The following is a 13,654-nucleotide window of genomic DNA, read 5'->3' as shown; positions in this document are numbered from 1 at the left end:
GCTAGGGGCTGGGGCAGCACCTACGGGGCTCCAGGAGCGCGCTGGCGCGCCCAGACGGCGAGGGAGAGGCCCTGGCCGCGGCGGCCATTGCCGACGGCAGGAGCTCGGGCTCCGCGACGGGAGGCGGCTAGAGAAGGGGAACGACATCGAGGAGAGGGGGAATGGAACGAGGGCCTCACCGTGACTCTTCTGGCGCTGACGGGGGGTCGGGGGAGTGCTGGAGGCGACGAATCGGCGGTGGCCGGAGCTCCTGGGAGAGAGAGATCCAGGAGGGGAAAGAGAGGGGGAGAGAAGGAGATGAGGCAGAGGGGGATCGAGGGCGGCTCAGCGCAAGGAGATAAGGGAGAGGAGGGCGACGAGGCAGGCAGGCAGCTGCCGGCGTGGCGCGCCCGCAGGCGCCGTGCGTCGTGCTCTCCTTCGCCTCTGCCTTGTGGCAGAGGTAGAAGATGACTGGCATGAGCGAGTAGCCTCCCAAGTAAGTGGCCAGGTGGGCTCTTCTTCCTCTCTTCTTTTATTTGTTTTGTTTTTTTCTATTTCTGAATTTTGTTTTGATTTAGTTTAGGCACTAAAACCTTTGGTAAAAATATGAGACTTTTCGTAGGCACTAACAAAAATATTCCAAAAGCCCTGACCAAGTTTCATATTTATTGGAGCTATAAACTTGTTTATATTATTTTATAACTCTAATTCAAATAGTTATTGATTTAATTCAATGAGCAAAAATGGCATGTAAAAATATAAGTCACCTCTGGTTGATGTTGCCACATTTTTCCAGAGATGATGAGCATTTTTATGAGCCATTCCTATTCATTGAAAATCATTTTAGGTGAGCCTATTTGAATTCAATAGTGCTAGGGCTTTTGATCATCCCCAATTCATATTTAAAGAAAATTTAAATATGATGCAATCACAACCATGAACCCTGCATGCTAAAAATAGGGATGTGACAACTCACCCCCACTTAAAAGAATCTCGCCCCGAGATTCAGAAGTTGACGGAAAGAGGGGCATGTTTCTTCTCCAGCAGAGAGGAGCGGATAGAGCATCTCTTTCTGTTTTGCCATTTCACACGTCTGCATGGCAGAGTAGTGGAGCAGACTTTAGGCTTCCATCTATATCGTAAAGGTTTTGTTCATACTAAGCAATGGATATTTGATTTCATTCAACGTGTGACCTCTCTCGAGACCGGGGCTTTGGTAGTAACAACTTGGCACATTTGGGAGGCCCGTAATGATGCAAGAAACAAATGTTAGGATGTATCCCCGCAAAGTGGCTGAGAAAGCTTTGGCTTATGTTGACTTCATTGTGCAGAATTGTGGCAGGACTGCAATTGGTTCTAGGAGTGACACCCCAATATCTCCTGTTAAGACAGATGCAGTGACGGTTAATGTGGATACTGCACTCTTCAAGGAATCTCGACGGATGAGAATTGGCCTGGTAATTAGAAACCACATCGGAGATTGCTTGCTGGCTCGTCGCAAGCATGTTGATGAGGTTACCACCCTAGAATTAGCTGAAGCACGCGCTACCCGTCATGAAAAAAATTCTGGATATTGGAACTTGCAGTTATTTTGCCTGAACGGAGATCATGTTTCATGTGTTTTCTCAGTTGAAACTGAAATCACACAAGCCACCAGTAAACTCTGGCTAATAGCATTTTTCTTCTTTTCCCCAGAGAATACAGTTTAACAGTCTGGTATAAAGGACCAAAAGAACCACAATCCTGCCTGATCTTTCAACAGTTCAAGCTTTGCGCACACCTCTCCTTTTTTTCACTACAAACAAGGACTAAATCTATGCCTGTTGTACCTGGCAGCAACAGCACTCAATTCCGGGTTTTTTTAAACACTCGGTTCCACAAGGTCAAGTGGCACCAGATCCGTACAAAGTACTCCCTCCGTCCGGAAATACTTGTCCTAGAAATAGATGTATCTAGACTTATTTTAGTTATAGATATATCCATTTTGTACATTTCTAGGACAAGTATTTCCGGACGGAGGGAGTATAAGGGTAAATCTGAAATGAGCCCCTGTCTGCCATCAACTTGATGAGAAGCCGAGACCAGAACTCGATCTAAGCAGAAACCCTGCTTGAGTGGAGCTCTGACTGCATCCCCCGAACAAGAATCTCCTCAACGGCGTCTACAAATCTCACCAGCTGCCGACGAGTCTCAAGCTCCAAGCCATTGGCAAGTTCCTGGCAACAGAAGAACCAAGCCTGCGAATTAGGTTGCTACACAACAGCTGGTACCCATGCTTATTATGTTTGCTTTGGTAGCCATGGCTTTGGTCTAGAAGCTGGGCCCTGGGTCAGGGCTAGTTCCAGTATAACTTTTGGTGGTCCTTATTGGCTACAAAAGGAAAACTAGGCATCTATGTAAAACATATCATTACTTTCATACTTCCTCTGCTAATATTGGCGTGCCTTTGCCTCCTGAACCATGCAGAAAAAAGACTTCCTACCAGACGGTTTCAACGAAAGCTTGCATTATTCACGTGTACTATGACAAATCAGATACTAATACAAGCATTGGTTTCAAGCTTGGCTTAGCCATTTTTACCTTGGTCTTGCAGACCAATTCTACAGTTATATTTGTTGGCTGAGTCCCTGAATTGCGGATTGAGATTAACTTCAGACCATAGGGCGACACTGGCCAATTTTCAGATATCTTGAAGAAGGCATCAATTGCACCAACCATATGAGCTACAATTGTTTCGTCTTTGTCAAAGTACTCAAAAGAATGCCTGCAAGAAAACAGAAGAGTTTGTCCCATTATTGAAATGTTAAACACAAAGGGACAAAATTATGAGCATATATAATATTCATGCTGACCACCTACAGTTAGTTTTTGTTGCCTATGTGCATCGCATGAGTCTGGCTTTCACTTGTCAGACACAATGTAGATCACTACCTTCTTTGAGAAATATTTATCATCGCTCAATTAAGGGGATCATCAAATCCAAATAGTAAGAACATTAATGATTAAATTGTCTTTCTAGTTTAATGTGAAATTGTAGTATTTCTTATTGTTTTTTCGTCTAATGTGCGGCCAACCGTGTATCATTTCCTATTAGAAAGGAACATGTCTCTCATAGTAAAATCTGTTTGATACAAGACTAGGTAAATAACTCCAGTAATATTGGCAGAACATACAGTGCTATAACACACAAAGAGTGGTATGGATCTTTGCAGTGTAAGCTGTAAATTCAATGAAAGAGATTATAGATTCCTTGCAATTATTCTTACAAAAGGGAATAACAGTAAAAAATTACAGAATTATTAGCACAATAATAGCAGATGCAGAATAATGTGACCTGGAATTATTGGCATCATTCACCAACAATCGTCTTAGAGTGTTGATTATAATCTGTTGTTGACATTGCCGAATGAGCCATCCCAAAGATGGAACGGAAATGGCCTCTCTGCAAAAGCAGATACCATTTTTTGTATAAGCAGTTAAGCACACAAAAAATGATTGGAAGTAACACAGAGTACAGTTCGCACAATTGAGTCGTGAATTGTATGTAAAATAACACAAAGAAATAACAAAGGCGAGTGAAGTTTCTTGGTGTTCTATGTTGTTTAACAGTGGTGGCACTTCTGAACCTTAATGATGATTCAAAGTTATTCAACTGTTTCAACAAGCGACCCCTTTTTAAGAAGAGTATAAGCCAACTCTGCAAGTCAGATGGCAAAATATCTCCAACATACCTACCTGGAGGACTTGAGCTTCTCAATCAGTATATCTACACAAACATCGGCAGGAAAGATCTGAAAAAACAAATGTGATCGGTAAAACATGATACAACATGGTTCTCCTGAATGGACTTCAAAAGGTTGAAAGTATGCCAATTCATTATCAAGAACCATAACATTGCCCAAAAAAACTGAACTGAATGAAGTACGGAAAAACAGGAATAAGAAGAAACATTTGACACTGCTTGAGGTATTTAGCAGGAAAATTACTCAGTGCCACTAACCATCCTAATGCCGGAACCACTGAATTAGTATAAGCGCAAAGTTGTATTGTGGATGTTGTAGAAATAATGTGAAATAACAACATAATACAAAATGAGTATCTTAATCCACTCATAGATTACATCTAATAAAAGACTGATTACTGGTGTTGCCTCCCTCTTCCTGATTCATATGCATACAAAATTGCTTCTAAGACAACTTCAGTTTTGCCTTGATTGTCATGTAACACTGCAAGCAGAAGCACAAAAATACTTTTGCAATGATCTGCGGTATGGAAGAGTAGTTCCCTGCTTTAACATTATTATTATTTTCAGTAAGTTTAGGAATGTCTGGTCAAAATACTTTAAGCCTACAAAACTTTTACAGCTTGTCCAAGCCTTTATGGACCATTGAATACTTGTACACGAGAATATTTTTATAATCATTACACGAGAATATTTTTATAATCAAACGGGGACTCCGAGCAAATAAAACACATTTTTTTTTCGAGAAAGCGCAAATGACATTTGCGTTTTTATCATTGAAGAGGCAGAGTTTGGGTTACATGTCCTCCTAAGAGGCACCAGTTACAAAGCAAAATCGATAGAATTTAGTGGACATCCCAGGTCTGTGGGAGAACTACTCTAAGTCCACGGGCGCCCGCGTTGGCCCGGGCAGTGGCCTCCTCCTTGATGTTGCTGAGCAGTTGCAGCGAGGAAGGCTGGGCCCCTTCGAAGGCGCAAGCGTTGCGGTGTTTCCAGATCATCCATGGCACGAGGAGGGTGGCGGACGCGAGGCCCTTGAGCAGCGATTTCGGCGTATTCTGCCTGGCCTGCAGCCACCAGTCCATGAGTGAGGCCTCATGGTCTGGTGGGGTGGCAGTCATCCTGAGCTAGGCAAGGATCTCATGCCAAGTTTGGCGAGCAAATGGGCATTCTAGCATCAGGTGGCGCATCGTTTCTGGGGCTTGATCGCAGAGCAGGCATCGGGGGTGGTGCTGCATTCCGTGGCGCGCGAGGCGCTCCGCTGTCCAGCATCGGTCCTGGCAGGCCAGCCAATGGAAGAATTTGACCTTTGGGGGAGCCCCAGTCTTCCATATAAGCTTCCAAGAGGAGCACGTTGTGGAGCCCTGGAATGTTGCTAGGTAGGCAGAATGCGCGGTGTAGATGCCGTTGGACGTCCACTTCCAAGTTAGCCTGTCTGGTTCGGTTGAGAGCGTGACTTGCTGGGCAAGTTGCCAGAGCTGCAAGTATTGGCCTATCTCGTGGACGCCTAGAACTCCGAGAATGTCTCGGGCCCAGGAGTTGCCAAGGAGACCCTCAGCCACTGTCCTGATGTTGCGCCGTCTCTTCGGTATGCATGTGTACAGCTGGGGCATTAGTTCGCAAACGGACCTGCCATTAAGCCATCGGTCCTCCCAGAAGCGGGCAGCGTTGCCATTGCCGACGGTCATGAAGGTAGAGGCGAAGAAGAGCGCGTGTTCCTCGGAGGAGGACTGCAAGTCCAGGCCATGCCAGGCACGCTCCGGGTCTGTGCGGGAGAACCAGAGCCAGCGGAGGCGAAGGGCAAGGCCGGCGCGCTCCAGGTCTTGCACGCCAAGGCCACCGTGCTGCAAAGGCCGGCAGACGCGGCGCCAGTTAACGTGGCATTGTCCGCCATTGGCTGCACGTCGACCAGCCCACAAGAATCCGCGCTCGATTTTTTCGATCTGACGAAGCGTCTTACGCGGCAGCGCGTACGCTAGGAGCTGGTGCACGGGGATGGCTCCCAGGACGGATTTGACCAAGGCAAGGCGTCCAGGCTTGTTCATCAGCCCCGCCTTCCAAGTTGGCAGGCGATCGGCGATTCTATCCACCAGGGGCTGAAGCTGGGCGGCCGAGGGACGCCTTAATATGAGGGGGATCCCGAGGTAGGTGAGCGGGAGCTAGGTGATGGGGCAACCCAAGTTGGCGATGGCGGCAGTGGCTGTGTCGTCGTCGCAGTGCAACAGAGTTGCCATGCTTTTGGTGTAGTTCACCATCAGGCCAGAAGCTGATCCGAACAGCTTCAGGATCTCACGTACAGCCCTTGTGTCGTGTGCGGAGCAGTGGCAGAAGAGCACAACATCGTCGGCATATAGCGACACCGCGGGGATTGCCCTCGCAGGGTGCAGCCGTGCCAGAACACCAACTTCGATGGCCCTCCGGATCAGTCGTCCGAGTGTATCTACAGCGAGCACGAACAGCTGCGGAGAGAGGGGGTCTCCTTGACGTAGCCCTCGACGGTGCCATATAGGGGGGCCGGGCTCACCGTTCATCAGGACTCGCGTGCTAGCTGATGAGAGGAGGATGGCTATCCATTCCAGGAATCTGCTGCCAAAGCCGTATCCCCGCAGGACCTCGAATAGGAAGGGCCAGGACAGGGAGTCGAACGAGCGCGCCAGGTCCAGCTTGAGCAGGATCCTCGGGGCTCCGAGCTGGTGTAGCAGCCTCGCAGAGTGCTTGACAAGGATGAAATTGTCGTGGAGGCTTCGACGGGTGATGAAAGCATTCTGACTCTTGCTGACCAGTCCATCGAGTTTTGGGGCGAGGCGCAGCGAGAGGACCTTGGCGAAGATCTTGGCCACAAGATGGATCAAACTAATGGGCCGGAAATCATTGAGCGTATTGGCGCCAGCTCGCTTAGGCAGCAGGGAGAGCAGCGCTTAGTTCAGGCTAGCAAAGCCCCTGCCTCGTAGCTCAAACAACTGCTGGAAGACGTTGAGGAAGTCTTGTCTAACCGTGCTCCAACAGGCCCGCAGGAACTCTGCAGTGAAGCCATCCGGCCCTGGCGCCTTATGCGCAGGCAGGCGCTTAATCGCCGCCCAGATCTCGTCGGCGCTGAAAGGCAGGTCTAGGTCCTCCAGGTCCGTGGGCTCGATCAGCTCCGACAGTTCCAAGGTGTGTTCGCGGTCGAGGGCGGTGCCCAGGAGGGCGTCGTAGTGCTCGTAGGCTGCCTGGGAGAGACCTTCCTGCTCGGTGATCAGGTGGCCCTCCACGGCGAGCCCAAGAATCCTGGACTTCTGCCGGCGATAAGAGCACTGCCAATGGAAGAAGGCGGTATTGGCAAATCCTGGACTTCTGCCGGCGATAAGAGCACTGCCGATGGAAGAAGGCGGTATTGGCATCGCCGTCCTTCAGGTATGCCAAACGGGCACGCTGGCGAGCTAATGTGCGCTCCATAGAGGCGAGTCCTAGGTAGGAGATTTTGAGCTGCTTACGGAGCCACTCCTCATGGGGTGATAGCAGCCTCTCCTCTTGCGCCTTGGTATTAATACAGTCACATGGATGGTAAATGCATGAATGTGATGGACTAAAAGATCTTCGAGCTAAAGTTCTAGAGCATAAAGGTTGAAGTATATACTTTAGTCGATACAGAGTCCGTCGGAGATCCACTATGATAATGAAAAATATTTCTACACATCCGACCAAATCGATCAAGAATATCCCAATCTGATCCGCCCAAATGGGTTTTACCAATAGGATGCCCCGGTCAGTTGATAACTTTACATGAAGTTGAAGAGTCAAATAGAATTGATCACTGTGCAGGAAAATCGAGGTGGAAAACAGCTACGGTGCGTTTGGTTACCTGCACTACCCTCAGCCAGGCCCGTGGGGGAAGAAATCAGACTGCTTGGTTGCCTGGCCCGCATACAAATCTTGGCCTGCATGAACTTTAAAGCAGTGCTCAGCCAGGGCCGCTAGGAACGACCGAATCGGCAGTTTCCAGCGAGCAAGGCTGGGGCGATGCAGGGGAGGGGAACGCCGCGCTGCGCGGCTGCGGGCAGGGAGATGGCGAGAGCGATGGCGCGTCTCCGAAAAAGCAGCGGGACGAATTCGCGTCACCGCCCGCCAATTCGCGGTCGCCCTATATAGAAAGGGCTTCAAGGAGGTGCACTTGAACTCTGTGGCAAAGCAAGTCTTCGAGTTTTGTGGACAGGAGGTCACCTCGACCCAGGTCTATAACCACCTGAGGAAGTGGAGAACGAGGTAGATCATCTCCTCCAAGCTGAGAGACCTGAGTGGTGCTTCATGGGATGAGGAGACTTGCACGATCTTGTTGGAGGCAGAGCACTACCAAGGCCACATAGCGGTTAGCTCACAAACCATGCCATTCTAACTAATCATCTCCTATGAACCATTGCCATACTAACTAACCACCACTACTTGTTTCTTTCTTAGGCTCACCCCAAGGACGCAGAGTTCCTCAACACACCTATCCAGAACTACCACTAGATGCAGCAGATCTTCTCCTTCGGGCTCGCAACCGACAAGCATGCCATGGGCTCTAGTCAGCCGCTTGGCTCATTGGTGCCCTCGATGCCCGACTATCCAGACACCCAGGAGTCAGATACCATCAACATTGATGCTTCTGAGAAGGATGGTGACCACGTTCATGTGGTTGATAGGAAGAGAAAGCGGGCATGCTTCATGGACGAGGAGCTAACAGTCTTGAGCAACATGACTCATGCAGTGAAGGAGGTGGCCATCGCCATCAGGGAGAGCAAGACGGTTGACGTCCACCCTGAGCTCTACGGCGCCGTCATGGAGCAAGGTGGCTTCAGCCCAGAGGCTCTCATGGTGGCTCTCAGCCACCTGCTTGACAACAAAGCCCAGGGTGCTGGGTTTGTTGTCATGGGAGAGGCTCACAGGGCGCTCTGGCTGAGGACCTGGCTGGGCAAGCACTATTGCTTCTACTGGTGGCGATGGCGTGCATGATCCTCGACGATGACGATGACAATAACGACATATATTTTGTGTAGTTAGGGCTTTAAAACAATCTTATGGTCTGTATATTTTGATGAGGTGCTATATACTAACCCCTCACGGTGATCCGCACGATGATCACGAACTTGCGATGGATTACACCCTCTTTTGGATGTGGTGGTAGGATGACACCAACGTAGTGGTAGGGTAGGTTGAACTTGCTATGTGGTATGATCATGCATGCTTACTGATGCTCTTATGCTCCATTGCTTCACTGCTTGCTCCTAGAGTGCTTCATTGTTTGTTGTTTGTGTGTTCCAATGCTTGTTGCTTCAACTTATTACTCATTTGCACTGCTAGGGCAAGTGGTATGCGGCGTTCGAAGGGAGGGTTCCAAGGGTTTACAGTTCATGGGAAGCTTGCAACCAACAAGTTTCAGGGTACATCAACATCAGCCACAAAGGGTTTAAGACGAGGCAGGCAGCAGAAGATGCTTACTCCAAGTGTGTGCGAGAGCAGGCATGCAGCAAGGTTGAGGTTGCCAAGGTGGATCGTCCGTTTGGGCTGAAGAACTTCATCATCTTCGTCCAGTTCATCGCCATTGCAGTGTTGTGGCTTTGAAGTGCTCGGTGTGATCGTGTGTAAGATTTAGTAGTAGTGGGTAAGCTCACCAAATAGGATACAAGGTGAGCACAACTCTATGCTCGTATGCAACCAAACAACGTGCACTCGTCTGACCACATACAATGCGAGCAACCAAACGCGGAGCGAAGAGGAGTCGCTACAATGCCAAACGCACCCCTAACGCCGCACAAGTTACTGTAGCCACACCCAGTCATGCAGTTTTATGATCCTTGATTACACAAGAATATTTTTATAATCACCTCCTATCTCAGTCTTATGGGCTTATGTCATTATTCACTACTTGTACCGTGAGATTTTTAATTATGAAATGCAGCAATATCCTGAAATGCATCAGGCATTACACCAAATATCTACCATACGTCAAAATAAAAAATGATGATCAATTAGCTCAGCAGAGATAAAGAGTTTGTACAAAATGAGAAAAATATGGTTAAAAGAGCACCTGGACTTTATTCAGTTCAATTTTTCCTTCATCAACTTCTATCAGTAACTCATGATCAACACAATCCAACTTTTGTCCAAAGTTTACACATTCCGAGGGCAGTATAGGTGCCTTTAGGAACACCCTGAGACAATTGCCTTTACACTTTAAGACCCTTGGTTCTGAAAACAGAGACTGAAGCTGCCACATTTCTTCATCCCTGGATAGAGAGATGAAGATGTCAGAAAGAAGTTGGAAGTTTCCAAGCCGAACAAGCTTATAAAATCTAAACACGAGACAGCCCCAGTTGAAAGCTGAGATGATGGAAGCCAACAGGTAAGCACAACTGAATCAGTAAAAAGTCAACAAAGAAAAAATGATACAATGGTAAGAAACATGTAGGTTCCAAAAAAAAAGAAACATATGTTTGTGGTTATTACTTCTAAATGAAGCTGGGAAAACAGAAAGCTAGTTACAAATTGATAACCGATTGAGAGTTCACAGATAATCCCAAGCACTGGACATTAAAGACGAGCACAACAATCAGGAGGCTGGTCAAGAATTCGTGGCGGAACCGGTAAACATGTGTACGGCAGCATGATGCTCAGAACCCGAGTAAGGCATGCATATCTAATCCAAGTGTCGTTTTCAACAAAGATAAAAGTTAATCATGTGTTGGAAACTTGGAATGAGAAGGGTTTGCCAAAGATTTCAGATGCTGAAACTGAGATGGTTGAAAATAATATGAATAGACGTTAGTGGTGGTGTGCTGTGGTGGTGTGGTGGTGTGCTGTGTGCATTACATGGGTTCATCGCAATGCATTGAAAGATGATAGCGAACCAAGCATATTTGCATTTTGGCCTTAATTAACACAAACAAGGAGTAAAAACTGATAGTGGCAGAACTGTTAGGAAATTCTAAAACAGATAAAATTGGTGAAGTTCCTTGTTGAGTAAACTATTTTAAATGCAAAGTCAAGTTGAGAAACCTCATTCGTATGATAAATTGAAGTATTCTTATCATCAAGAACAATCAGGGATATTTATTGAGTTCTGTATAACATGAATAACAATCAGGATTTATGTTGAGTTCTGAATAACATGAAGAAAAATCAGGGATTTCTGTTGAGTCCTGAATAAACATATCACTGTCATCATGGTAAAGAAGTAGCATTGCTATTGTTGATGTTAAGACGCTTTAAACAGATTTACAATCAGTAGAGAGATTTAAGGCCCATAATCTTGATACCTTTGCATTGAAATACTTTGTATTTGTAACAGCTTCAGGTCCATCGCGCTTTTTCCTATTTGATGGTCGAGTTCAAATTCCTGGAAAATTGTTAAAGGTGTATGTTTAACAACACAGAACAGTGTAAGCTGAAGAAAAAGAAAAATATATACTCAGTTGAAAATCCGTCTGCATGTGTATTAGCTCCATATGTGTTTGTGATTGTCGTTGTTACTACTTTCTGTGTGAGGTTTTGTTGGTGGAAGATGCTCTATAATATAAATAGGCAGAAAAGGTTGACTGTATTACAATGTAACTGTCCAAGAGGACACCACCAGCACACCCATGAAGTAACTATCTAGCTTTCACGAAATAATGAATATATAAGTTACATTTATGAAATTGTATTACAATTATCCTGAACTTTCCATGGATTTGTCTCCACTTAGACCATTGAAATTGTTAAGCGATAAGCAATTCAGCATAGATAGCACAATGTTTTGAATATGCCAATTATATACAACATATAACCACACCTCATATTCGCAGACCTTCTCGATACTTATTTGGTTGAGGACTGAATCAGTTGAGGTAGGACTTACTTCTGAATGTTTCAAAACCTGTATGAAAGGAGGGCGAAATATTGTAAATAATTTAAGAAAAGAAAGCTGAAAGGAATGTAAAAGATTACTTAATGTAGATGACATGACAAATATTACATAAGCATGATAGCAGACGTTTAGGATTATCACAACTCGCAAGAAAAGAAAAACACTTCTAATTTTGAATCTACAAATTTAACTTGCTTGGAATATTTGTTTTGCAAACAGTCTTCTTTTGAGGAGGAACTGAATGCAATAACGGGTCCAGAATTTGAGAACAACCTCTGAATCAAGTGTATTCAGCCGAGACTCCAGTGATTCAATGACAGCATCCAGCAGAATCGTGTCTAAACAACAAAAGACATTTTTAGGAACACGGTGCTAAGACTTGGCTAGCAACGTGTTGGCAACTAGCATGGCCTTAAACAAGAAAAACTCAAGATAAATAACCTTTCAACACTGTCTCTCCAATGACACTAATCTCTGTAGATAACTTGCAGTTCTCCTCCTCTATCAAGCTCACCTCCTTTCTCAACCATTCCATGTACGAGTCTGCGGACAACAATCACATCGTCATATTAAAAACAAAAGAGCCAATGCGCACCACATTCTATGAACTATCAAGATAGCAGTAAAATCAAATGGAATCGGACGCATACCCAAACCGTGACCCCCTAGCTCAGCAGCGTTGGAGTCCCACGCATCCCCCGCCTGCATATCCTTCTGGAAACAACACAACAGAAATGAAGATATTAACCTGTCTCGTGGGCTGAAGTAAGAAACCTAGCATAGCACCCGAACCCCTGGCTGTTGACACGAAGCCGCCGACACCCACCTCGCACCCGGAGTGCAACCCGCGCAGCTCGTCCTCCGCCGCCGCAGCTTCCACCAGCTCACCCTTGTCCCCTCCCCACAGCGTGCAGAGCTGCTCGAACCGGCTGAACGAAGGAAGGAAGTTGGGAGGCGAATCCATGGAGCGGAGGAGGCGGCGGAGGGGACTGCAAGTAGGTAGTACCTTCGGATGGCGGCCGCGTCGAGGGGCGCCTCGGGGTCCTCCACCGGGGCCAGCGCTAGGGTTTCTGCCATGGCCGCAGCCACCTCCGCTCTATCTCCCGCCTAGAAATTTGCTTTCGAAATGGGGAAGAAATCAAAAGGAGACGAGATCCGCAACGGGTGGCATCCCGCCCCTCCCGACTCCAGCAAAGTACAGTTCAGGTCAGCCCCGACCTTGTCAGATCCGCTGCACCCACCCTAGTCGCTCCAAGAACACCTCCGGCCATCCAACGGTCGTCATCGACTTCTCTCGATGGCCAGGATTGACGGGGATATTTGAGCTAGAGCAAGCCGACAAATACGGACGCCCGATTTATCTTTTCTGTTTGGGTTGGCCGAGCGAGGGATCGTGTCCTTTTTTGATTTGGATTAACACATGTGTATTCAAATTTTACCGATTCATTTTTTTTACGCGCCACGTAAAATAAGCAAATTCAAACTTAATACTCCATCCGTCTTGAATTATTTGTCTTAGATTATCTAGATATGGATGTATCTACATATTTTAATATTAGATACATTGATATATCTAGATTAATTTAAGACAAGTAATTTGGGACGGAGGAAATAGTAATTATACGTTAAAATGGCGGGCAACCGTCATCAAAGTCCCCATATGCATTAACTAAACATAAAAAACTTAACTAAAATTGTGTTGTCTTGGACGTCCCTGTGGTGTCCTAGGCATCCTCGTCGTTCGAGGCAGGACCGGTCAGGTCTATCACCTCCGTCGTTGATGGGTTGTGCATTAGGGGTAGGCCTACGTATCTGTTTTCCTAGGCCCACCTAGCACCCCTTACGAACATCAGTGTCCTTAAAGTCACAGTCCTAGCCTCGACCTCACTTGGTTCACCAGCCGTCACTCGGCTGCCTGGAGTCACTCGGTTCACCAGCCGTCACTCGGCTGCCTGGAGTCACTCGGGTCACCTTGTATCAGTCGGATGCTTCCTGGCACTCGGACCACGGCAAGGCGAAGGCACCGAAGAGGTTGCAATCGCTAAGGACTTAATCCATCACATGAGTAA

At 46.8% G+C, this 13,654-nt stretch overlaps 1 protein-coding gene across 2 annotated transcripts; it reads right to left on the bottom strand.

Moving 5' to 3' along the window:
* Positions 1-1,620: 1,620 nt before the first annotated feature.
* Positions 1,621-12,871, bottom strand: LOC123426507. 2 transcript variants are annotated; one of them, XM_045110346.1, is made up of 13 exons: positions 12,592-12,866; positions 12,412-12,514; positions 12,236-12,299; positions 12,027-12,128; positions 11,859-11,923; positions 11,511-11,594; positions 10,996-11,075; positions 9,768-9,966; positions 3,715-3,770; positions 3,314-3,421; positions 2,560-2,743; positions 2,043-2,195; positions 1,621-1,909 (listed from the first exon to the last, which is right to left on the bottom strand). In XM_045110346.1, exons 1-12 carry the CDS (start codon positions 12,660-12,662, stop codon positions 2,073-2,075), a joined length of 1,239 nt encoding a protein of 412 aa, XP_044966281.1. In that variant the 5' UTR covers positions 12,663-12,866; the 3' UTR covers positions 1,621-1,909; positions 2,043-2,072. The 2 variants fall into 2 exon arrangements, with proteins under 2 accessions (XP_044966281.1, XP_044966282.1); XM_045110347.1 differs by lacking the exon at positions 1,621-1,909 and adding an exon at positions 2,393-2,457 and having other exon boundaries at positions 2,103-2,195; positions 12,592-12,871.
* Positions 12,872-13,654: the final 783 nt, after the last annotated feature.

This window comes from Hordeum vulgare, chromosome 2H (assembly GCF_904849725.1).
Source record: "Hordeum vulgare subsp. vulgare chromosome 2H, MorexV3_pseudomolecules_assembly, whole genome shotgun sequence".
NCBI lineage: Eukaryota > Viridiplantae > Streptophyta > Magnoliopsida > Poales > Poaceae > Hordeum > Hordeum vulgare.
Note: the sequence above shows the minus strand (reverse complement) of the source record. Positions and strands in the feature narration are given on the sequence as shown.

Bases quoted from the DNA above. Each gene is read 5' to 3' on its own strand.
- LOC123426507 (XM_045110346.1), bottom strand. From the start codon at position 12,662: ATGGCAGAAACCCTAGCGCTGGCCCCGGTGGAGGACCCCGAGGCGCCC. The intron at 9,967-10,995 runs GTATCAAGATTA...CTCTCTATCCAG, and splicing joins CAAAGTATTTCAATGCAAAG to GGATGAAGAAATGTGGCAGC. The intron at 3,771-9,767 runs GTGCTCTTTTAA...TTGTTTTTTCAG, and splicing joins TTGAACTGAATAAAGTCCAG to ATCTTTCCTGCCGATGTTTG.